Source organism: Trachemys scripta, chromosome 14, assembly GCF_013100865.1.
Source record: "Trachemys scripta elegans isolate TJP31775 chromosome 14, CAS_Tse_1.0, whole genome shotgun sequence".
NCBI classification, from domain to species: Eukaryota; Metazoa; Chordata; order Testudines; family Emydidae; genus Trachemys; species Trachemys scripta.
In genome coordinates, this window is record NC_048311.1 from 33,041,692 (window position 1) to 33,067,887 (window position 26,196).

Consider the following 26,196-nt stretch of genomic DNA (forward strand, 5'->3'; position numbering starts at 1 on the left):
TCTTCAGATGCAAGTCTTGCATCTGAAGAAGTGAGGTTCTTACCCACGAAAGCTTATGCTCCCAGTACTTCTGTTAGTCTCAAAGGTGCCACAGGACCCTCTGTTGCTAATCTCTCTCAGTATCTGAAAGGGCCAGCTTTCCTGTTTAAGACATATGCAAGTTTTCTGGATCACTCCCAGCAATTTCTCCTGGAAGGTCAGAAACAAACATCTTTTGCATTCATATGAGTTATAAAAATCCCTCGTACTATAAATTCATGGAAGGGAAGAACAGCCCACCAATTTCTACTGCACTACTGAATGAGGGAGAAAACGAAAAATAATGTTAGAGCAGCACAAAGTATCTAACCTTTTTTTATCAGCAGTGACAACTTTAGCAGAGTCCACCCTCTTTAAAAATACAGGATTATGGAATCATGACGCGAGCAGGATCACTTAGGAGTTCAACAGTCTGCTCGTGTGCATTTCATACTGCTAAACCATGCAAAGGGTCCTCACATGTCTCATTTCCACAATCAGTCTGCCCATATTAGAGAGATCGGAACCTGATGTTATTGCAGACCTTTAATGGTGGCATGACGCCAAGTCCTGACTCTCCTTCCATAATGCTAGTCAAAGAAGAAATCAGCTCATTCTGGTTCTTGCAGAGGTGAAAGGAATTTTAAGCAGGATTGGAGAAAGTAAGATATGCCCAAAAGAACCAGAGCTCCTTTTGTAATCAAAAGGCACAAACAAAAAACCCTCCAGTGCATTTCACAGATTTTATTTGAATAATGTAGATATTCATTTATCTTTCCCTTTAGATCCCATTGGATTTTTCCCTATATCAAAATGCCACTCCGAGCTGGGCTGTCTGTAGTTATCACATTATTTCTTACCGAAGATTAATTGATCAATATCCATCCATTTACCTTAGTATCGAAGCTCCTCCCGAGTATTTATGGATTTATCCTCACAACACCCCTGCAAGGTAGGGAAGTATTAATCATCCACTTCTTACAAATGGGGAACCGAGGCCTGGAAATTAAGTGACCTTGAGGGTCACAGACAAAGTCCAAGTCCAGATCTTTAGGCCATTGTCTTAGCAATAAAACTAATTCCTTCTAACCCTGCCCATGTTCAAACAACATCTAAACAACATCCTTTACTGACAAAGATCTGTTCTTCCAAGTGCTATGCTCTCCTTTCCCATGGCCAAATACATTTAGAAGCAATTTTGGGTTGTTCCAACACTACTATTCAGAGAGCTTTACTGTCCAGGTGCTATATAGCAAGTGGTCTTCTTTAGTCTTAGTTATTTCTATTTCAGTCTATAAAAGATCACATATCCAAAGCTCTTATAAAACCCTAATGCCCACTAAATAAAAATCCACACTCCACCAAAACTTCAACTCTTCTTCAATAGATAGGGTTTGAGATACTTCCTAAAGGACTACAGATTTGGGCTATTATGGAAGTGGGAGAAAGAATTCCAAAGTCAAGGAATCATCATGGACAGCCCCATGCCAGCCATTCTCTCCTACCAAAGGAACTCCAGCTTGAGAGCCTCCACAGAACTCAGCTCTGCTAACACTGCATAAGGAGAGAAGCAGCTCTCAGGCAGGCAGATCCCGAGACATGAAGGACTTCAGAAGGTCAGAACCAAGAGGCAGCCAGTAAAGATCCTGGAACTGGCAGTCTCAGGTTTATGGTTTAATAACGTAGCTGAATTCGAAGTACCTTAGTTCGAACTTACCGCGGGTCCAGACACGGCAGGCAGGCTCCCCCGTCGCTGCCGCGTACTCCTCTCGCCGAGCTGGAGTACTAGCGTCGACGGCGAGCACTTCCGGGATCGATCCAGGATCGATTTATCGCATCTACACAAGACGCAATAAATCGATCCCAGAAGATCGATTGCTTACCACCGGACCCGGAGATAAGTGTAGACCTAACCTTAAAGTGAGAAAAGCCTGGATGACAGCAGTGAAATCTGTGCCAGAGTGAAAGGACCGCAACCTCCTGATCAGGGGCAGCTGTAAAAAAGCCAGTCAGGTCTCTATAGATACATGTACATCTAATAGCAATTGGGAGTCTGATAATCATCAAATGGCAGACATATGCCCTTACGGGGCCGATATCTTTGCCACATCCTCTGGTTATGTCCTCCAACCTATCAACATCCCATCAGCCTTTTCTGAACTGAGACTCAGCCAGCTTGTTCTCCTGATGTTACCAGACACTGGGTAAGAGACTCAACCCACCACACTTTCTGGGTGGATAACATGGAGAGAGAGCATGAGTGCTGAATGGAAACAGACTCCTAACAGCTTTATGCACTCAAACAGGGATGAAAAGAGGACCCTTAAGACCCAAAAAAAAAAAAAAAAAAAGAAGAGGTTACCTGACCCAGCACTCTGGGATCTCTCATGTCTGTCCAGTCAAATTAGTGTCCAGGTTATGTTTTGGACCCTTTTCCTACAGCTCTGTATGCTTCTCTACTTTCTCGGAGTCCAAAGATATAGTCAGAGTCCACTTCCTAGTGGACAGGCTGTAGAAAGAGGAGCTTCTAAAAGCCCTACATACTATTAAGACCACATGCTCAAATAGTTGAAATTGGGAATGAAGACATTTTAGACTGTGAACACTTTAGGGCAGGAGATGAGTCTTTCTATAGGTCTGTAAGATGCCTAGCACATTCTGGTCACTAGTGAAGAATATCTGAGTACTAGTAACAAATACTTTTTTGGTTCCTCAGTCTGACAAAAACTCTTTACAACACAGTAGTCTGGCTCCCAAGAACTGCCTTACAATGCACTTTGATTGTATAGGTTGACAGATACTAATTAATTTCTCTTGCAGCATCAACACCGCACATTACTTCATGCATAAGCAGTTTTAAGAAAATAGTTCATAGTGGCAGATTCACAGTACGCATGCAGTCACAAAAGATACGCAGTCACAAAAGATACACCTCAGAACTCCTTCCAACTCTGGGTATGTGCACGCACATATAACTGTCTTTGTGTGTCATTGTTGGACTTCCTGTGTATCAATGCAAATATGCTTTGAATTAGTCAAGAATATCCAGAAAAACAAACTCCCGATGTCAGAATCGCTCGGTCTCTCTCTGATCACTACTGTAGAGCCACAGCTGGGAAGTCCCACATGCACAAGCCTCTTTAATTCTGGTATTTCTTAACTTTTGAGTACTTGCTGTTGCAAAAATTTTGCTTAATGTTCTTTTAACTTGTTTTGTGGGTATAATTTCCTACGTTTTTGAAAAGCCACACTGAAAAAAACAGAAATTCCACCATATGGAATCATTTTGACATTAACATGGGTCATCAGCAACATTGGAACCGACAGATCCACAGAACAGACTTGTGCCACTTGGGCTAGTACCAATGGCTGTAATAGGTTATCATCCTCTATGTCAGGGGTTCTCAAACTGGGGGTTGGGACCCCTCGGGGGGTTGCGAGGTTATTGCGACCTGTCAGCCTCCACCCCAATACCCATTTTTCCTCCAGCATTTATAATGGTGTTAAATATAAAAAATGTGTTTTTAATTTATAAGGGGGGGTCGCACTCAGAGGCTCGCTATGTGAAAGGGGTCACCAGTACTAAAGTTTGAGAACCACTGCTCTAGGTGGACTGGCCACTAAAGGGGGATGAGAGAGAGACTTGCCAGTGGGTTTCACAGATATTTAGTGACAGCAGAGGAATGCTGGGATGCAAATCTTGGGTTCTAGTCCAGGTTCTAGTGATCCCAGATCCTTCTGCACTCATTTCCCTCAAAGCCTGACCTCTTCTACCCCAACCCCTCCAGCCTGCACTTCCCAGGCCTGTCTCTCCTCCTTCAAGTCTCCCTTTCCAGTTCCCCTCGTTATCCCAGTCTGTCAGTTTTCTCACACACACACACACACACACACACACACACACCACCTCCAGGAGCGTCATCCAATCCAAGTCTTCTGCCCAACTCCCTGTCCCAGACTCCTCACCCCAGCTCTACTCCTTCCACCAAGACACATGCCAACCTCCCCATCCCCAACTCTGACTACTGTCCCTCTGCATTCAAGTAAGGTTGCTTTCTCTTCCTCACTGCCTGGACACCAGCAGGTGGAACAGCGCAGAGGAGACAATCTTCTGGCTCTCAGTGACTGTGCCCAGCACCAGGAGCAGCAATTGCAGGGAAATTCCCACTCAGTCCCTGCATCCCTGGGCTAGAACATGCTTAGTGCACATAAAATCTTCCCAGAGTTTAGCTGCCAAACTAACAAGTCTCTACTGAGCATGTGCAAACAAAGATTTTTCAAATGCTTATAACTTGGCCAAATTTGGGCAATTTTTCACAGGAACAGCAAAAGGTACATCCCTGACACTAGAGAGTACCCCGTCATAGTGCAAGGCCTTGCTCTAAAGCACAGATGCACTAGAACCTCTCAATAAAACTGCTGTAAAAAATTTTTAACACAGGCAAAACAATGTACTTTCCCCTAATCTTGTTCTCGTAAACCGCTATTGCATTTTGCTGAAACTTTCCAACATAATTCATCCTGAGGCAGACACCCGAAATGGGTATTTCAGCTCAAAGGGTTACGTTTGACATAGAACTGTGGAAGTGTCAGGCAGCTTACCATAGGCGGTGCTACAGCTCTGATTATAATTCAGATGCAAAACAGTTCTCTTCACCGTAATTGGTTACAATAAGATCTGTCTGAGAATCTGCCTTTCCTAATTTAGAAGGGGAACATCTATGTTCTTGCACAATCTTCCTCTTCAGTTTTTTCAGTCACTGTTTTAAGAGCCAATTTATAAACCTCATGAAACTTTCAAAGGCCCTCTGACTTAAACACTCCTTTTTCTTTCCTCCTTCCATATGTAAGGGATCTCTCTTTGTTCATACAAGTTGAAGGGTTTATAAGAGAAGGCAATTTCTTGTAATTTGAAAGAAAGCAGGAGATTATCTGGCTCTGTGTTTACATTCTTAAATGGAAAAAAAAGATTTTCAAGAGCTGAACCAATTACAGAGAAGTTTGCTGGCACTGGGAGCAGTTTGGTGCAATCTGGGTGTTATTTTGGATGTTTTTAAATTAGTTGTCTTCAATTTTTTCCACAATCCAGAGCAGGGAATGTGTTTTACAGGAGCCTTGTAGCTTTTCAGTTTAAAACCCCAATGTAAGATAAAGGGGCTGGCCTTGTGGAGCTAGCTTTTTCTTAAAAAAAACCACCACTCGATCTTTTTTTGCTGCATTGCTGACTGTACACGGTGCAGCTCCAACAACGGACTGACACTTGAGATTGTACATCTGAAAAAACTCACTGCAGTTGGGTCCTACAGGCTGGCAGCCTGCCCTGCAGCTTCCCACACACTATTCACCTATCTTTTAAGAGAGATTAATCACCACTATCCCTTTCCCCTCCTATAGGTTTTGTGCCAAAACTGTTGCCCTAAATTGAAGCAAGGCAATCAATACCGTTGTACTGGTAATGCCCAGGATCATGACAAGTGAACCTGTCAAATGGTTTTCACCAATTATTTCCTAGATTTCTCCCTCTGCCCCTCGAATACCAGTGGGACCATCTAACCAATCCAATCTGCTTCCCCTCCCGCCCCTTCCATCTCCCCCTCCTTTTTAAAAAAGGATCTGCTTGAAAACTACTGCCTATCGGTTAGTGCTGGGCACTGCAGCACAAGAGCACAGTTTTGAATCCTAGTCTTCCCTGACCTGGCAGGCTAGACTGGGAGTACTCCTTGGAAAGTATCCCTCTCCCCACAATCCACTAATGAGAAAACAGAAATCTAACCTAAGGTATGAAAATGGCAGTTTCTACAGGCAACACTTCAGAGATTTACTCACCTTCATTTTGCTCTTTGCACACAATGGAATTGCCAAGTGAGTACGGGGGACTAGTCACAGTACTGATACCCATCAACCCTTGCTGGTGAGCAAATGGAGCAAATCCAACAAAAAACTAGATGATGCCAAGGAAGCCTGGGGGCAGATTCACTAGGTTAACAATGCTTAGTGCCTTTGCTAACTTGCCTGGTATAGTCCCTTCAGCATCAAGAACAGCAGCAGAATGAAAAAGGGCTTTACTCTGCAGTGGGATACAAGTGGAGGAGCAGGAGACATGTAAAAGAGGCTTTCACTTTGCAGCAAGTTGGCAATGGTTCGCATAGATGCTTGAAAATGCTTCATGCGGGTGCTGAATAGTCATCAGAACCCATTATCAGCACCTATAGATTTAAGAACCCTTTAAAGGAAACTGCCAGATTTAAATTCATATAAATAAGTTTCCTTACTTGTATTACTAAAAACTCATTACCTTATTAAACACTGGTGGGGGTTTTTTTGGTTTTTTTTAAAGTAGGCAAGTTGTTCAGTTTGTTTCAGCTTGGTCAATGCAAATAAGCTAGTTTACTTCCTATATATTTAGGCAGTGCTTAATCAATTTCATTTCAGATTCTCATTCAGTGAAGGCACAATGGCTGCATATTTCAGGAAGTTTGTTTAAAACGCTTAATTTTTTTTGATGAATTTTAATCACAGAAACATTACATACACACAGATCCTTGTGTCCTGTTAGGCCCACTCAAAAGCTTGACTGCCTTTTCATCTGATTAGAGGGAAAGACAGGAGTTTTAAAAGTTTACTATCACTACTTGATTTGTAAAGAATTCTCTATTCTGTGTTACGACCGCAGTATCTTCATGGCCAACTTTTGGCAGAGATGAAGTTTAAGTGATGATTCAGGATTTAATACCAAAGCACTGAAGGTTCTATTGCCCATATTATTAATGGGTTTGCATGTGGCCATGTGACAAGTGCTGACATTTAAATATGAGTACTTCAGCCTGGTGTGAGTTTAAACAGACTTCTTAACTCTTGTGACAAGCAGAATATGCAGAGGATAGCTTTCTTGTGAGGAAGAACATATTAAGAAATGGTGGTGCATCAGGACCTCACCTAGAGAATGCTGGCAACAGCAAAGGGACAGCATGGCTACACTTGCCATAAGGAAGCAAAAACCAAAACCAAAAAATTAATAGCAAATCATGCTGTAAGAGAATAGTTACGGTTGTCTATTTACAGGGTAAAACACGTTTCACATTATACTTACATACATGCAAACTATAAAGCAACATCAAAAAGGGCATTTAAAATACTTTTTTAAAGCAAAACATTTCAAATACCATGGAGCCAACTTAAGAACCAAGGTACAGAAATAAATCAAAACCATTTTCAATTCACATATCAAACAAATTCACTTCAGACACCAAAATCGGAAAGCAACAGAAGTGATGGGCTAGTTTCACAGAACGGGAGGAGGTGGCATGTTTGTACCTAGCAGTACAGCGCACTCACTGGGATGTGGGAGATTCAGGTTCAAGTCCTCACTTTGGAGCAGGAACCTGAACTCAGGTCTCCCACCATCCCCAAGGGAGTGACCAAGCCACCACACTAGTGGCTGTTTTGGGGTGGGTCTCTCTCCAGCTCTCCTCTTAAAGCGGTTACATTTTGTATAAATAATTAAATGTTTATTACAGCAAGGACTTGAACTTGGATCTCTCACATCTCATGTAAGTACCCTAACCACTCACTATAAACCATTCTCTCTCTCTGGCCCAATGACTATCCAACTATTATACACACAGTAGAATACTTCAACAGGCGAGACTGAGAAAGATCCATGCCAGAATACCCAATAGCTTCAGGCACTTCCCAGGAGGGGTAAAAATCTGATATCCCTGCTCTGGAGCAGGGATTTGAACCTGCGTCTCCCACTCCTAAGTGAGTGCCCTAACCTCTGAGCTACTCGGGGACAGCAGCCCCTTCACTTCATCCTCCAGTGGCTTTGTGAATCTAGCCTGAAGTTTTTGGGGGGGGGGGGGGCGGGGGGGGGGGGGGGCTCTGAAACTTTGAGTGAATAGCTTTAGCTGACCCAAAACTTCATTTTTTGGCAAATAAACCATTTGTCAGAAAAATCTTACCCAGCTCTACCCCAAAGGTAATTTATTCTGACACTGACCAAGATACGCACATGTGAGAAGGTCCAGCTGGAAGAGTTCTACGTTATTTTATTTACAAGAAGACCGGGGGCTCTTTTCAGTGTGTATTCTAGTCACACAGGGGAAGCTGCCAGGGAAGTGAATGCTGCTGGTTCTTGGGTTTCACTGGATCACACTCAGCAAGTGGGTAAAACAATTCTGTATCCAACACCACTTTGGAAAATGGCAAAGCTACTTGTGTTTAACACAGATATCCCGTCTGCTTCCATTGCTAGAAATCCCACTACTTTGCAGTGGGCACAGACAGAGTAAAATCATAGTATAACAAGAGGAAGCTAAGCAAACAGAGGAAATACATCAGAAATCTGATTTAGGTCTCTGTTCAATCAATCAGAGCAAAAATACATTTCTGAAAAGATCTTTCATTTAAAAATCAGCCTGTGCAGACTAAAAGACCATAATTAGTCATCTTAATGGATCGAGGCCTTATCTTTTCTATTCACCTACCCTCTGTTCCCTCCCACTGCACCCATATTCAAAACAAGTTAACTATTCAGAAATCTCCATACAGCTTGGAGAAATTGAGCCTTCAAGAATGTGTTTTGCATACCATGAAATGCACTTGCAGCTGCAGTCCCCAAAGTATTCTCTGAACTACAGAAATATGCCCCCAATGACATGCTGTTTGAAACACTGAATATGGAAACTAAATTTAAATATTGTTATGGTTTGTTTGCTATTGACTCAGGCTTTCATACTCATCCCTGTATTATTTGCTAACCTCTCATACATCAGATGTTGTCAAAACAAATTTAAATCATATACAAATTATTACAGTTGTGGCACAAAGAGACAGCATTCCAAGGAAAAGACTGATGCGCTGTCTAACTCATGCTATTATAACATGTTTTCTAACATGCTGGGGGTGACACCATGATGCCAGAAGTACCATCTTTCAGAGAATATAAAAGCAAGGCCCTTACCACTTGTCGTCATTAAAAAACCCTGTGACATGTTCACTTTTATAGCTGTTTGCTCTGGTGCCCTGCCAAATTTGGGAAGTTACACTGTCTGTTAAATAATGCTCGCAGTTTCCATCCTATATAGTGTTTACTTTCTGTCCTAAACTGTTGGGTATTTGTTGTTTGAATTGTTAATGATCATAAAAATATTTCAGCGGTGGGTGAAGTGGTTCCTATATATATAGTATGTAGTGCATTTGGGGATGGCAGACGCCGCAGAAACAACCATAAGACGATATATTGTTAGGTAGGGGAAACTTCTTGATAACAAAACATGGTGCTTTCAAATGAATCTGAGCATGCTGCTTTCAAAATGCTCCCGAAGTCCAGGGAAAGGAGGGATGGTTGAGCCTCTGGAGGGCAGTCAGCTCCTGCTATATTGGCACAGTGTGCATCAGACTGGGCCCCAAAGAACTTGCAACTGAAAATGTGATGAATTTTTGCAACCTTATTGGGTTCCACTAGAGGAGATGATCCAAGTTTGCCCTCAGGTATGTTTTATCCTGCACACACCCTCAGGTAACTTGCACCTCACTCTGTAGCTTTCACACACACACAAGTTACATAGGAAGTCATGCTGAACGCTCAGAAGTACTATAGGAAGAGCTACAAGCAGGGGAAAAACCACATTGCAGTTGATTTGTAGGTTATATTTCTTGATAAGTCATGAAAATCATTTGGAGCCCTGGTGCCTAAAGACATTAAGGTACAGCAAGCAGCAATTTTTCTTCCCACACTAACCAATAAAAAAGGAAAAACTGTAAATTTTTTACCCCAAATTTATTTTGCTGAATTACATTAATAACTCAAGTGTACTAAAAGCTCCCAGGTGGCTAAAACTGCAAATAGTCTCTGTTCTTGCCTATGTACGTATATGTGCTGGAACTGGCTGAATGGTTTTCTAAAGGCTCAGAACGAAAGGCTCCACACAAAAGACCATCATCTTTTATGTACCCTTCCCGTATCCTCTATACACGTTAAAGCTTTAAGACATTGCTTTAATGTCTCTTCCAAATACATGATTTCCAAATTTATTGACCTGCAGAATCACAAATCCTTTAACAGCAAACTTCTCTGCGGAATATGGAGCATATCCTCCTCTGAATCCACATGCAATGAAGTAAGGTGTTTCCTAACTTCTAGGTTCTTGACTTTGCAATGTTAACGTTCTTTTAATGTAGGTTTTTGTATGTTTTATACAGAGCATGCCAATACCACTCAACTATAATACAGGAATCAATGTATTTCTGAGGGTACAGGGTTTAGTATCAATGAATATGACTTTTTACAGTCAAAATTCTATGCCTCACTTCAAAGTGGCATAATCCAAACCTCCTTAGCCCCATACCGGGTGTCCTATTGTTCAGGACAGCAATTATCTGTTAATAGCAATACCATTTTAAAATATTTCTTTGGAACTGTATTTTTCTGTTCACAATCTGTAGCTTCTCTCTGGGTTTCCTTATATACAGAGAGAGACTTACTTTTCACAACGTAACATTTTTTTTCATCTTTAGGGAGAAAAATATATACAGGCACCCTTTGAATTTGACAGTGGGAGACCAGGTCCAGGATCGCAGTATCCACAGGACTTCAGTATCTGGGCAGGTAAAGTAATGAGGCTTCTAGACAGCCCAGTCATCCAATCTGCAAGCACCTTGTTAATCACCGGGCTAGGGGCACTTCTGCCCCCTCTTCTGGTCTCATTAAGTCACACCTTCGGGAGATCAGCTTCTTGCCTTCCCATGTCCTGGGGTGAAAACCTGTGGTTCACCCACTTAGATTGGAACCCAAGCTATAGTATCCTGGGTCTCAACTCAACACACCCAACTGGACTTGGCACCCTAAAGTCTTCCCTTCAGAAGCGGTGACCAGTGGTTAATACAGAGACCTTTGGCTTTCTTAAAACCAAGTAAAGTTTAATCTTGCCAAAAAGGAACACAGCAGAGCATAAGACAAAGGATTTTAAAATAAAAGGCCTATATGCACGTGTATCTTACCTAGAGGCTTGCCATCTCTTGGCAGACACACTAGGAAGGTCCATCTTTGCTCCAGACCCCTGGCCTCTGGGGTCTTTGTCTATGAGACCTACTTCTCATCTGCAGCTCCCAACAACATCCTCACCCTTCGTTAAGAACATTATGTTTGTCTTCCCCAGAAGCTCTTAGTCTTGCTTCTCGGGTTAGGGTGCTCCTGTATTGACCAGCTGTGATCCTACCCCTTGATACCCTGTTGAGCTCAACAGGGTTTGGAGATGGGACTTCAAAGTGGATGGGTCTAGTATTGTTCCTCAAGTGGATAAAAATGAGTGGCAGTCTGAAGCTAAATCTGAATTAATAGTAATACAGTACCCCCCCTTACAACAGTAAAACCAGACAAAGAAAATTCTTTACTTGTTACACAGTAGCTCCAAATCCATCACACACTTCCTGTTGGCTGGGCTAAGCCATTACAGCGGCATCTCTAGTGAACAGGTTTCCTACCACCCTCGCAAATAAGCCTGAGAATGTCAGCCATTCAAAGTAAGCAGCAGGCTCTTCCGTAACAAAAAATAAATTGTGACTCCACAACGATGTAAGTGGGAAGAAAATGCCAGGGCACCACATGGATCAAATCAGGGCCACATGGGACAAGGGCACTATCAGCTATTTTCTAGACAAAGTGCATTGATCTAGATGATATAGAACAGCTAGAGGCCTAATTCCCTTAGTCGGTTAAGGACTAATATCAAAACCAAAGATCAAAGTAGAACATACTAACGACCAGACCTCCTAACTATATGTTTATTTCAATTCAATTAATCAAAGGGCATTGGACTTTTCATTCTGGGGCTGCAATTGGAATCTTAACGGAGACTCAAGGAAATGAGCTTTGGTGGTCTCCTTCTGTTCTTTGGTGGGTACCCAGTTCATGTGGATTAATTCACTAGAGCATTCAGCACTCACAGGGAACTGAGCATGGTAGCTCTCACAGAAGTTCCCCGCACGATGCACTTGTCCAGTGCAGATATCTTCTTTGTTCCACCACACCATCTCTCTAATGTTGTGCAAGAACTTTGCTCTTGTACAGTTGCTACTCTCTGGACCAAGCTTTTGTATCACTCTGCCTCTTCAACTTTCTATGTCATTTCAATACATCTTTCTTGGTTTTAACTTTTAATTTCTTTCGCTGTGCTATTAACACTACTGTACTATTTATCGCAACCCTACAACATTTGGGATATAGTTTGCATGAAAGATAACTTACAAAATAAAGTTGCGTTGTGCTGTATGGTATTTCTGCCCTGTGAAAAAGCAGATACCTTTAATTTCCACTAGAGTAAATCCCTTAATCTGAGCAAACCCAAGTATCGAGCTGGAATCTAAAATGTAATAAACAAGATACAAATATTTTCACCTTCTTGGCTTTGACTAATAAGATGCTGTCCCAGGTGTGCTCTTCAAAGCCCTGTAATTCAGTACTGCAGAGGAACTTTAGTGTGGATAAAATATCTAGATCAACAAGTCTATCAATTCAACAGACAAGCTTTGCAGACCATGCGTTTCCCCCACATAACAGGTGAGACACTTACCACCTCAGAGCAATTTTGATTGGTGTAGTAAGGCATGATGTGAAAAGGTCAGCCGGCAGGTCAGGGATCATAGGTAGCAATTCATTGGCTTCACATGCTGCCAGCTGAATGCAGTTCTTCATTGATGGGGGCAAAGGCATCTGAGCAAGTGGATGATTAGGGTTAATTGCAGCAACCTTGATGATAGATCAAAAGAAAAAGGCATCAGTCAGAAGATTTAACCATCCAGAAAAATAAATCTGAAAACAGCCTGCTAAGAATGACCGAGGCTGAATGCATCACCATATTCAGCAATGATTAAAGTAGTAATGGCACTGCTCGAGCTATGTCAGGAGTGAACAGTTCAAGTGTACATTTGCAGTCTGTGTCATTTGTAGTATTGCAATATTTAGTAATACAACCAGCAACTTGGGACACAGAAATTAAACTGCCGATCACCACCTCACAGGATTCTTACTCCACAAGATCCTGCCACCTTTGAATCAAGCATTGTAGAAATAAGTCTTGTGAACTATTGTGCTACCTGAGAAAAAAGTTGAACAAAAAATATCTTTGTTGCAGCCCACTCTCAGTAACTACAAATTGGGGAAATAGCTTAGACCTGAACGGCGGAAAGGCGACTGACTGCTTTAGATGGAGCTCAGAGTCATGAGGGCTGAGTATTTACTGCTACAGTCCCCAGTCCTCCCCACACTGCTTCCATGAGCACTCTTACTTCTGAATCGAGGCCACGCTGAAGGGAGGAGGAGAGTATTGCCGAAGGAAAGGAGAAATGCAAAAGACAATCACCTAAATTAAAAGAGGAAACGTCTGCTCTCTTATGGGGTGAATGAGAGACAGGGGAGTGTGTGGTGTCAGGTCAGCAAAGGTACCAGCAGGTGCAGCTTGCAAGTCAACATTAGAATAAGGGCAGGGGACAAACAGGAGGAGGACAGGCAGCTGTCCCTCCCCAGGATTGACCAGAAATACCCATGAATTGCAACTTCTGTCCAGAGCAGTGAACATCAGTCACCAGAACAATTGTATTACAGCAAGTCTTTTCTGCATCAACCAGATGAGCTAAAACAACGTCAGCAATACCAGACTGCTCTAAACAAGAAATTAGTTCCTAGGTCTACAGTGACAACCTTGCTAAAACTTATGATTGGTTTGGGAACAATCCGCCATCAAATCTGAGTCACAAAGAGAGATTGGTAGAGTTAGCAGATGTGTCAGTGCTGCCTTCACACTAGCCGTGCACTGGCGGAATACATTAAGCTAACAGCATTCCTGCAGCAGCAGCCAGGGAATAGGGTTTGCATACGTACTATTCAATTCCTTCACTTCAGGTCCTTTGTGGGAATCAATTTTTAAAGAAACGAAGGGTAAGCAGCATAGTAGGATGCCATATGAGCATGTGCAGGGTTTTGGTAAAAGTACGACAAAGCAGGCTTTGTTTATTGGTGTTTATAAGGTCTGGTCTACACGGATGGGCTGCGTGCCGAAGGTTGCCGACTCCTGGTCTATTCTGAAGCGCTGCAGTGGCAGGGCTGCAGTGTTTCAAGTATAGACAATCTAGCTGTATCATTTTACCTTCAATTTGTCTGTCCAGACATCATCTTGTAAAATGGAAAATACTGTGCACCAGTAATTCCAGGTGTGTTTTTAGAATTACAATGGCACTAGCAATTAAGGGTGTGCGCTAGGGGAGATTTTTCAGAGAACTGATTATATGGAAAGCGTAGGTATTCCTTCCAGTGTCTTTTTTAAAAAGGTAAAGACACAAACACTAGCTTGTGTGCGTCTACAACACCCTTTCAAGCATCCAAAATTCTGGACCCAAATGTGTGTGAGGCTTCTTGAGTGAACAGGACTGGAAAATTGCCCTATCAGTGAGGCTACAATTATGTCACGGAGGTCACAGAATCTGTGACTTCCAGAGACCTCCATGACATTTTCTGCCCTGGGCCTGGAGCTGTCAGCAGACAGTGAGCCCCCAAAGCAGCTCCTAACCTCCAGGCAGCAGGGGGACTCCACAGCTTCTATCCCCTGCAGGCAGTGGGGGGATATTTGTAGTAAAAATCACAGACAGGTCACGGGCTTCTGTGAATTTTTGTTTATTGTCCCTGACCTGTCTCTGATTTTTACTAAAATTATCTGAGACAAAATCTGAGCCTTACCGATAAACAACTTGAACTACAAACAAAGTGAAAATTTGCTATCCTAATGACCAAAGATAAATGGCTTTTGAAGGATTTCCCTTTTTTCACACTGAGTTAGGCAATACACTAGCCCTTTGCAATATTTATATACCAAAGTTTCTAATCTTGTTTAAATCAACAAGTGTAAATCAGTTTGGTGGTCTCAGCAGAGCCCTTTGTGAAGGTACATCCATGTTACACACCCACTACACAGTTCAGTACAACTTTCCACCTCTGCTGCAGAGAAGTATAGAAAAGATGCATTAGGAAAGTTGTGGAGGGGTTTCAGATTTTTTGTTTCTTTTTTTTTTTTTTTTTTTTTAATTCAATCTCAGGAGCTGCTGCATCATTCATACAGGTTTCTTGCCTTTATCCCAAATGGCTGCCACCTCCCATTGTTCTCACTCCAGATAGGCTGCCCTCAGCTAAGATGGAGGTCATCTCCCTACATCAGTGGTCCCCAACCTTTTTCATCTGGCAGGTGCCAGATGACGAGCCACGGAAGACCATGGTGGCGGACGAGCATCAGCCGAAATGCCGCCGACAAGCAACAGCATCCAGAGGCATTGCTGCCAAAATGCCGCAGCGGCGATGCCTCTGGATGACGCTGCTTGTAGGCGGCATTTTGCAGATGCTCGTCCGCCGGGCAGTACACGGGCGCACTTAGACGCCCCGGCGGGTGCCATGGCGCCCGCGGGCACCGTGTTGGGGACCCCTGCCCTACATCCTAGATGGAGCTGAACCTATCCTCAAACCAATCCCAGGACCTCTGATCATATTTACTGCACTTATCTAATAACCTAAACTTTATCTTTTAAATATCTCATGTTATAACTAATTTTTAAAAACAGATACTTTAAATAACTACAGGAAGGGATTTGGGGGTAGTGGAGAGGATGGTGGAGGTTTGCCATTTATAGATTTGTAAATACAGAGCATCCAAACAGCTTTAGCGATGATAATTAATGCATTAAGGATGGATGTACACACTGGGAATCCTCAGTACATGGGCTCTTTAGGGGAACATGTTTAAGTGAATTTTATACTGGCTGAAATGTGGTGAATACTGAAATCCTCTGGCCATGGAGTATGCATGGCATGGGTAACAGCAGGGCAAGCTTGTCTCATGTCACTCCGCATCAATGCCCCTCAATTCTGATCTGGAGAGTAGCTCATCCTCTTTGGTCTGTTTAATCCTTGTGTTCTCCACAGAGGTGCCCAATAAGGGGATCTAATCATGAGAAGTAGAACATGAACTCTTGGCCATTAAAATCTGGACCACAAACAACAATCAAGCCAATACAGAGTATCAACTTTTGGTAACTGACATCCTGGTCAGATTTAAAGCAATGTCCTAGAGGTGAAAGCTTTGGAATTCCCTGGGCTATCCAGTCCCTCAGTACAATCATTCCTACTGCGAACCAACCATGAAGAAAAAGATGGGTTTCAGCTGACTAGTAGGAGCCAATCTTAAAAACAAAGACACACTCTGCAAACTTGTCTTTATGGCCAAGGATACGATTTAGTCATGGAGGATTCCATCACTTTACTGCGGGACTGTGCCCCCTCCCAGTCCCCCCCCGTGGCTGCGGCTCCCCCATCCCCAGCCGCCCGTGGTGGTGGGGCTTGGGCTTTCAGTCCCCCCTCATGGGGCTCCAGCTGTCACTAATCCCCCTCTTCTTCCCCCCCAGCTACTTTTAGAGTCACAGACAGGTCAGGGCTCCCATGAATTTTTGTTTATTGCCCATGACCTGTCCCTGACTTTTACTAAAAATAACCATGACAAAATATTAACCTTAATTATGGCCTGCAAATAACTGATCCTAGACCTGCTTAGAAAGATGCTGGTGCTTTGTTATAGTACAAGGAATTTACCCCTAACACCCTGAGAATAATGGCTCACACATTTCTTTAATTTCTGAGCTGTCACCATCTTCCCTCATACTCCACCTCCCCAGTACACATACTAAGCTGGTGAGAACAGACAATCTCCCAGCAAAATATGCATGTTCCGATCACAAGCTTCAGTCAACAAAAAACAACTGTCTTTACTGAGAATCGGGATGACATAATAGGTACAAGTATCAAAGGGGTAGCCGTGTTAGTCTAGATCTGTAAAAGCAGCAAAGAGTCCTGTGGAACCTTATAGACTAACAGACGTATTGGAGCATGAGCTTTCATGGGTGAATACCCACTTCTTCGGATGCATGTAGATGAAGTGGGCATTCACCCACGAAAGCTCATGCTCCTATATGTCTGTTAGTCTATAAGGTGCCACAGGACTCTGCTGATAACAGGTACAAAGAACAATGGAAAATCCATGGTAATATCAAGTCAATAATAATGCTACCTTATAGAGATTTTAGCCATCAGCTAAACTGAAATCCCTAGATACTTCTGTGAAATGGCAAATCAGTTGTTTTGGATACAAATTATAGCTGCACAAGTTAACCTGTATTCAGTTTTTGCCACTTGTGAATGGTGCACTTGCCAGAAGGAAAAAGGAACAGATTTGTAAGTCTCCCTACTTGTAATTAACACAAAGGGAGACAATAAGTCTATTTTAAACCTCTCTTATTCAAAACTTTTATGCACATAAATCAGAGGCAGGCAAATGCAAGGGAAACAGTTCTTTATTAATTAATAGGCATGTTTAAGTTAAATTAACGGAAGGCCTTTGCCTTAACATGGAGGCTGGAGGTTGCAGTTTTTAGTTATTTCAAATGCTGACCAGACCTTCTGGTTTCACAGAATTTCTACAATTGTCAGAATCCTCATCCCTGCAGAAGACATTAATGCAGCTACAAAAAAGAAGTAATTGCTTCCAGCAGATGGTGGATTAGGAAAATTCCCCATGATACTTCATGCTATTGCCAGAAATCATCCTGCTGCTCAGGCATTAAGCTAATTTTTGGAGATTTAAGTTCATGATGGAGAAATAAAAAAACAACAAAATAGAAGTTCCTCAGCTCTGATTAGAAGTAGTTAGTCATGTACCCTATTTGAGGCAAAAGGAACATGCACACCCACAGCAGAATGTAATTCCTACACAAATAGAGAACAAAACAGGGTAAAATGCTTTAAGGTAAAATGCTGTGAAATTCAAACAATAAAAAGCTGAAAATAGAAAAAAAAAAGATTATATCGTCTGTAGAAAAACACATCGAGAAGTGATGTTTCAGCCCGCATCTCAGCACAGCTCAAAGAAGGCTTTATAATCCCCCCTACCACCAGCACCTTTCTGTTTCTCCTTTGACCCATAATTAGGTGTTGCAACTGTCACAATTTTAAGGAAAATTCATCAAAATTAACCAGCCAATTACTTTGCCACAGTTAGTACGGTGCACTTAAGCACCTTGCTTAGTTCTCCAGAATTGTGGTATATTTACATACACTCAGCTAGTTAATTAGATAATTAAGACCGATTGCTGGGTGCTTTACTCTCAGAACAAACCACAGGGAGAGATCAGGGCCGAAGGAAATACACACGCTGGGTATTTTCTGAACAGGTTAGTCCCTGCCTTGTAGGCACCATTTCACCTGCCATGTTCCTATACTGGCATCAGGTCAATTCCTTCCAAAATAGCCCATTACACACACTACAACTGCGCACGTCTCACTGGCTACTAACACTACTGTGTCCACTGATGCCAGGTATGACATTATCCCAGGAAACCATCAGCAGCAGATCTAATTTCTAAAGATCAAGTTGGCTTCCATATCTGAAAGATGCCTAGGGAGCACAGGGAATGTAGCTTTCTGCAGGACAGATTGTGACAAAAAGGGAGTAGAGAAAGGCACAGTATCAATCATTAAAATTGGCATTTAAACCAAGGACATGAATTTGTCAAGCCACATAACATGCCAGGGCTTCAACGCTATTTATAATGAAATGGACGTTTTTTATCTACAAGACACTATGTAATTTCTGTATTTATTTGGATACGATTAAAACTCGTTTTGCTTATGAGAGTTATTTGTATCGTCCTTCGGATGAGGTATTAAACCAGGGTCCTAATTGCCCATCCATGTGGAAATTAAACAATCCCAAGACACTTTTGGAAGACCGTCAAGTACCCTAGTGTCGTAGCAGCCCTCCTTTTCTAAATAAGAGTCTTTAATGTCCTGGATGGTGGGCAAGCCAGCAATGAGCACAGAATGGCTGTGCCTCTTGCTTGCACGGTCGCTGCACTACTCATTCAGTGCTTTGGAACCCATTTAAGATACTGTAAGAAAGAAAGGGACTCTTGAAATGAACTCTAGCCTTTTAGTTAATTAAGAGAGGAAGCTATATTGGAAAGACCTAATCGAGTCCTCATCTCTTTCCCCCTCCCTACAAATCACAGGTACAGCTGAGCTAGCTTTAGCATGCTCAGAACATTCTGAACTGAAGTTACAGCCTTTCACCCTCATCTCCCCCAGGAACAGCATTTCTGTTGAGGACGAACAATTTTTCTTAATTGCAGTGTTTCCACTGAGATTTAAGAAAATACATTTCGCATTTCTTCTTTCCAGAATACCACTTCTTCATTCTGTTTCTCTACATAGCTCTTAACTTATGTAAATCAGTGATTCCCTACACCCTGACAATACTGTCTCTCCAGATCATCCCTTTCTTAGTTCAGTTGTCTACGCTGCTGCTGAATTTCTATGCAAAAATCATTTCCAGCAATTGGTTTTTATGCTTTTTTATAATTTACTGTTATTCCGGGGACACATCAAACAAGACAAGACAAGTAACGCTAGGACAGCATCTATTATGCAGACATCTCAAGACACTTCTCACCCCACCCGCCACAAACCATATCTTATTTTTGTGCTCCGTCACTGAAGAGACAAGGCAAGTTTTAAACCTTAGAAGAGGGAATCACTTCCATATTCAAGTAACAATGCAATGAAAATATGATGCATTTACATGTATATCTGCAAGTACGTTGGACTTCATTTGTAAGTTTCTGGTGACCTCATGTAAAGTCCGATGACCACTAGGCCAGCTTTCCTTGCTTCTAAGATCAGAGGGGATCTCTGTGATCATCTAGCAGACTTTTCCCAAAATAAATCCTAGAACAGATCTTTTAGTAAAACATACGGTCTTGATTTTAAAATTGTCATTGATGGAGACTCCTTCATCACCACTGTTCCAATGGTCAATTGCCCTCACTGTTATAAATGTATGCCTGTATTTCCAGACTGAATTTGTCTAGCTTCAGCGTCCAGCCATTGGATCATGTTATACCTTTCTCTACCCTACTGAAAAGCCCATTGTCAAATCTCTCTTCCCTAGTTTGGTACTTATAAACTGTGATCAAGTCACCCCTGATCCTTCTCTTTGTTAAGCTAAATAGTCTGTTTGACTATTGAGTCTATCACTATAAGGCATGTCTTCTAATCCTTTAATCCAGGGGTGTGTATATATATATAATATATAAATGGAGATCTCCTATCTCCTAGAACTGGAAGGGACCTTGAAAGGTCATTGAGTCCAGTCCCCTGCCTTCACTAGCAGGACCAAGTACTGATTTTGCCTCAGATCCCTAAGTGGCCCCCTCAAGGATTGAACTCACAACCCTGGGTTTAACAGGCCAATACTTAAACCACTGAGCTATCCCTCTATAGGGTAGGCAACCAATGGCACGTATCCTGGTCACCGGTCTGGGGGGCTCTACATTTTAATTTAATTTTAAATTAAGCTTCTTAAACATTTTAAAAACCTTATTTACTTTATATACAACAATAGTTTAGTTATATAGTATAAACTTATAGAAAGAGACCGTCTAAAAACGTTAAAATGTATTACTGGCACATGAAACCTTAAATCAGAGTGAATAAATGAAGACTCGGCACACCACTTCTGAAAGGTTGCCGACCCCTGCTTTAATCATTCTTGTGGCTCTCCTCTGAACCCTCTGCAATGTATCTGCATCCTTCTTGAACTGTGGGCACCAGAACTGGACACAGAATTCCAACAGCAGTAGCACCAGTGCCAAATACAGAGGTAAAATAATATCTTTGCTCCTTCTCGAGATTCCACTGTTTATTCATCCCAGGACTGCATTAGCCCTTTTGGCCAGAGTGTCACATTGGGAGCTCATATTCAGCTGATTATCCACCATGACACCCACATCTTTTTCAGTGTTACTGCTATCAGAATAGAGAGTGTCCCATCGTGTATGGCCTACATTTTTTGTTTTTAGATGTACGCTTTTACATTTAGCCTTATTACCCACCCAAATTAAGGTTCTCTTTCCACAGCCAGTGCTGTGACTCTCTAATCAGTAAATCAGAAATGAAGAAATCATCTGCCAGAATTGTCTATTTAATGCATATGCAAACTACAGTCACATTCTATGTAAAACACCTACCTTGCAAGGCAAAAAAAATAGCGTTCTCCTGGGAATGTAATGAGACTATCATTTGTTTTGCCTGTTTAGTTCCTGTAGCAAACTCATCTAGAGTTTGCTTAACTGTTGCAAGCAACACAATAAACATATTAAGGTAGTTGACACAATATGAATTCAGACTATTACCTCTTAGGATGATTCATACTGTCCACAGCCACCATTAACTAAATTTTTTATGCTTTCAGATTAAATGTGCTCTATTTCCTGGCCTAAAATGCCCTAGTAAATGGTTTAATGGCCCAGTCAGACATCTACAGGCACTTAGCCCCCCTATTTTCTCTTCCGAAGGGAAATAGATGAGAACAGTGGATGGAAGGATGGAGGAAAAAATGGAGTGTGGCTAAAGTTGGACTGCTTTAATCTAGTCTCCATCTTCTTTCCTGATTATGTTCTCTTCTGCCACTCCCAATCTATCCCACACTTACCATTTCTATCTAATGTACTTCCTTTAGTGAGTACTTTGTATTTTCACGCTGTTCATACTCACAAGGAAACAGGCCAATTATGGACTTACGCTAAGCCCTTTGGTGCCATGTAACTGTAGAGAGCATTACCACCAGAAGTAAAACATTGCAACTGCAAGAGGAAAGAGCTGGGTAAGTTAAGTTTTCACTCTCGTCTCTGGTTATGAATTAAGTACCCAGAATACATATACAAATCCCTAACACACACACACACAGAGCCGGCTCCAGGGTTTTTGCCACCCCAAGCGGCGCAAAAAAAAAAAAAGAAAACAAAGCCGCGATCGCGATCTGCGGCGACAATTCGGCGGGAGGTCCTTCACTCTGAGTGGGAGTGAGGGACAGTGCGCCGAATTGCCACCGAATACCTGGACGTGCCGCCCCTCTCCGGAGTGGCCGCCCCAAGCACCTGCTTGGCAAGCTGGTGCCTGGAGCCGGCCCTGCACACACATCTACATCATCTCATAAGCACAACAAAATGGAACTAATGAAGGGGACCACTTAGGGATCTGGGGCAAAATCAGTACTTGGTCCTGCTAGTGAAGGCAGGGGGCTGGACTTGATGACCTTTCAAGGTCCCTTCCAGTTCTAGGAGATGGGATATCTCCATTAATTTATTTATTTATTTATTTATTTATTTAAGCAATCTCATAATGCTGCACATATTGCAGGAACAAATCATCGATTATTAAAGGCCTCTGTCTGCGGGATCTCCCACATTCTCCAACCCAAATGGTTACTGGCAACACAGATTTTCAGATTCACATTTCGGAAAAAGCTGCCCCCTGCAAAATCTCTTCCAGTGTCAGTTAACTTGAATCAGAGGTAAACTGCTACAAACGTAAGTTTAAGGTAAACAGACAGTTCAAAGGTAGCATATTGAGCTGCTATGAAGAGGGTTTATGTTTAGTTTAAATTAAGTTTGAAACCTTGGTGCCACTGCACTTGTCCATTGGTGCACCAACATTTTCAGTCTTATCAGCAGAATCCTGAAAATTGACTCTTATGTAACACATCAGGGAGCCGCCAGAGGGAGCACACAGCATTGCTTTAGTCTGGGTCAGACAGAAAGAATTATGTCAAGATAGGCTGTTGGTTTTGAAAAGAGGCTTAAAACTCAAACACAACTCTCCTAATGGGATGCTGGCTTGTAATAGTTAATGCAGGATTTGAGACACTGGAGTGAAGCACTGCTTCATAGCAAGAGCCAGTAACAGTGCCAACACATGGTTTTTAAATAGCATAAAAAAAAAAAAAAATCAACAAGACAGATCTAAATGGATGCAAACACAATCTCCTCGAATATACACTTCCATAGGCTTACAAGGAGAATGTCTGTGGATCAAGTCAAGTTAATTGAAGACAAATATTTAACGAGTAAACATAAAAAAACAGATACAGAATTCTTATAGTCCCAGGCAAGTAACTAAAAAATCATTCCTAAAACATCTCAGAATACCCAATACCTAGCTTTAGCTAAGGTGCATTGCATAATAACCTCCTTTCTTCTGCACTACCCTACATCTTCCAATATAAGAAAGCAGAGGTTGGAAAAGCATTAATGTTATCTTTTATTTAAATAGATGAAATGTATTAACTTATTATGTATTACTGTTTTACCCTATGAAGTGGGAACTGAAGGCACATAATATATGTACAGAAAATTTGTTATGATTAATTGTAACTCCTTCAAGAATCCCAATATCCTCAAATGATGTGTTAGTTTTAATTTGTAACATCTTACAGCTACCTCCTGAACAACTCCACCATTACCTTTACACCTCCTGCAGTAACAGTTATGATAGGGACATCCTTCTGGCAGTCCTTCCAGTGGCAGATACCAGATTCCAAATACCTGTATCATAAAAGGATGTACTACACCAGCGCATTTCCTAACTTTTGTGTGCTTGACTTTGGAATATTAATAACATTCCTTCTGCAAATTGTGTGTGTGTGTGTGTGTGTGTGTGTGTGTGTGTGTGTGTGTGTGTGTGTGTGTGTGTGTGTGTGTGTGTGTGTAAAATATTTACATTACAATATTGGTCAAAGATCCCAGTCAGTCAGTACTGGAGCCACAATATGCTGGGCCCTACACAAACACACCAGATGGCATGATCTCTGAAAATCAATCTTACAGTGGGCTGTGTGTAGGCAGACCCCTGCAGCCATACAGAGCCCAACTGACTTCATTGGGGCGCTGCACAAGGATCCACCTACACACAGCTCATTGCACAACCGGCATTTAATTTAGGACAAGAGGCAATGAATTTTTGACAAACAATAAGAGGAAAACGGGAGAGTGAATAGAAGAGCAGCAATAATAAACACATGTCTACACTGTCTAACAGTGAATAAGTAGGAAGCTCTGGGTCAATTAAAAGTTTTTGGTAAATAAATGAAATTTTAGTATAAATATCTGAAATCCTCAGACAATCTCAAATATAACCAATGTTCAGCAAGAAGAATTTGCACTAAAAAAGAAATGTAAAAGTAATGACTATATCCTGAAATAGAGGGTATTCCCAGGAGCTCATGACTACATTCATGTTTCATAGAGAAGGCTGTGTGATCTGTCCATTTATTTATTTCAAATTTCTACTTTTTTCATTTTTTTTTAAGCACTATGTATACCATTTCCTCTGATCTTCTAGCTCAACACACCATCTGGTCATCCCTTAATCTCTGTTACTATCACATACAAAAAAAGTATGTCAAATATTTCATGAGTCTATAATCTAGTAGGTCAATTTTTTTTAAGACACAAATATATAAATAGTTTTAACGGGCAACAAATGAATGCAGCTCACGTTTTCAGTCCTCAATGTATTGAATAATTTTTATTCAAAAGTGGAATCACAATATGTACTGAAATTAACAAATGTTTTGAGATATTAACTATGAACAGATTTTGCGTTTTTAATATCCGCTATTTATGCAGTGGACTATCTGAACAATAGCCAACAACATTAAACTTAGTGGAAAAACAAACTCTTAATTAAAAATAGCACCAAGATAAAAACTAAGCTAATTACAAAACATAATATAAAATGACACCATCACCAATTGGCCACCTGAAATAATCTTTATTTTAATTCTTACTTTTATCTTCTGCATACAGAATTAAAATTTAATATGTCAGAAACTGCAGGTATTATATTTTTCTAAATAGGATGTATGAAAGTCTTCTACTCTGAATACTTTGTATAAAATTAAAAAACAGTTCCCTTAGTAAACTAGTCCTCAGCAGTGCTCACCACACACCTAGAGTACTTAAGATACCGGGGACAGAAAAGTTGGACTTGTAACCTGGGAAATAAAATGTTTAAATAACAAATTACAGTACAAAGAGAAAGTTGTCAGTTAAAGAGGAGTCATCTGAAGACACTTTTGTTGTTTGGGTTTTCAAGTTTTTGGCAGAAGGAAAAAAATCCTGAAAGCCAGACAAACTTTTTTCATTTTTGTTGGATAGCAGAGACTACACTTTCCAACTGTGGTTGTTTCAACAACTTGCGTATGACAACCGGATATCCTGGTTTGGAAGGATAGCCGTTGTCTTTGAGCCCACTCTATTATTCTGGAGTTTTGTCCCAGTTTCACTCGAGCTCCTAGGAACATGGTCCCATGCGCTTGCCCAGCCACCCACCTGTGCTGCCATGGTACTGCAGTGTTGAAAGGTCCGGCGGAGCAGCAACCCCCTCAACACCCAACAGCAGTTTGGCATTGTCTGTCCCCTCAGTGCACACCAGCCATCTCACCTACCCAGAACAGTAACTACCCTACCCCAGAATAGCTTCAGGTCACCCTAGGGCCCAACGGCAGCAAAGGAGAACCGAGAGTCGGGAGAGAAATGCAGGGGAAGGGGAGGTAAGGAAAACCAAAGGAGAACTGGGGAAAGAAAAGAGCTGGAGTGAGGCATCTTTCTAAATTAGTTTATGCCTGTGCTCTGGGAGAAGAGAGAAGAAGAAGAAGAAAGAAAAACAGAACACCCAGAAGAACAGAATCTATACACGGAAAAACAAAGCAGCAGTAAATATGGCAGGGTGAGTGATGGCTGAAAGACAAACATGAGAGATGTGAGGCTTACAAGCAGCAGAATAAAAAAAGCTACAGGATGAGAGGAACACAGGATATAATGGCAACTTTTTCCATTTTTTGTTCTGAAAAAACGCTCCACACACATCTCTGCCAATACAGATCTGGGCCTTTCAGTGTCATGTCCTTCCTTGGTGAGGAACCTGCAAACGCTGGCACGCTGACTGGTAGCGTTACTTATAAAGAGATGGGATGATGAGAAGACCTAACTGTCTTAAACTGTTACTAGACTGGCATGTTTCTTTAAGAGAGAAAGAGAGTCTCTACTTGCCAGACAGTCACTGCAAAATTCAACACTGGGGTTCATTCTATTTAAGAAAATTAAAACCAAGCACACCCTCAAGAAGTGTCATGGCATCATGTTTGTAACACCAGCCAGTTGCCTGATTGACCAGTATTCCCTGTTAAACATATTGAAGTTTTAAAAGTATTTGACTTAGTGCTATGGAAGTAAAAGAAACGAATCTTTAACAGG

At 41.7% G+C, this 26,196-nt stretch overlaps 1 protein-coding gene across 3 annotated transcripts in view; it reads right to left on the reverse strand.

Moving 5' to 3' along the window:
- RPTOR (regulatory associated protein of MTOR complex 1) overlaps positions 1–26,196 on the reverse strand; it is a 289,467-nt gene that overhangs the window by 152,118 nt on the left and 111,153 nt on the right. For all 3 annotated transcript variants that reach the window (XM_034789588.1, XM_034789587.1, XM_034789589.1), the window contains exon 6: positions 12,588–12,763. In XM_034789588.1, coding sequence (XP_034645479.1) covers positions 12,588–12,763 — 176 coding nt within the window. The remainder of the gene's footprint in view (positions 1–12,587; positions 12,764–26,196) is intronic.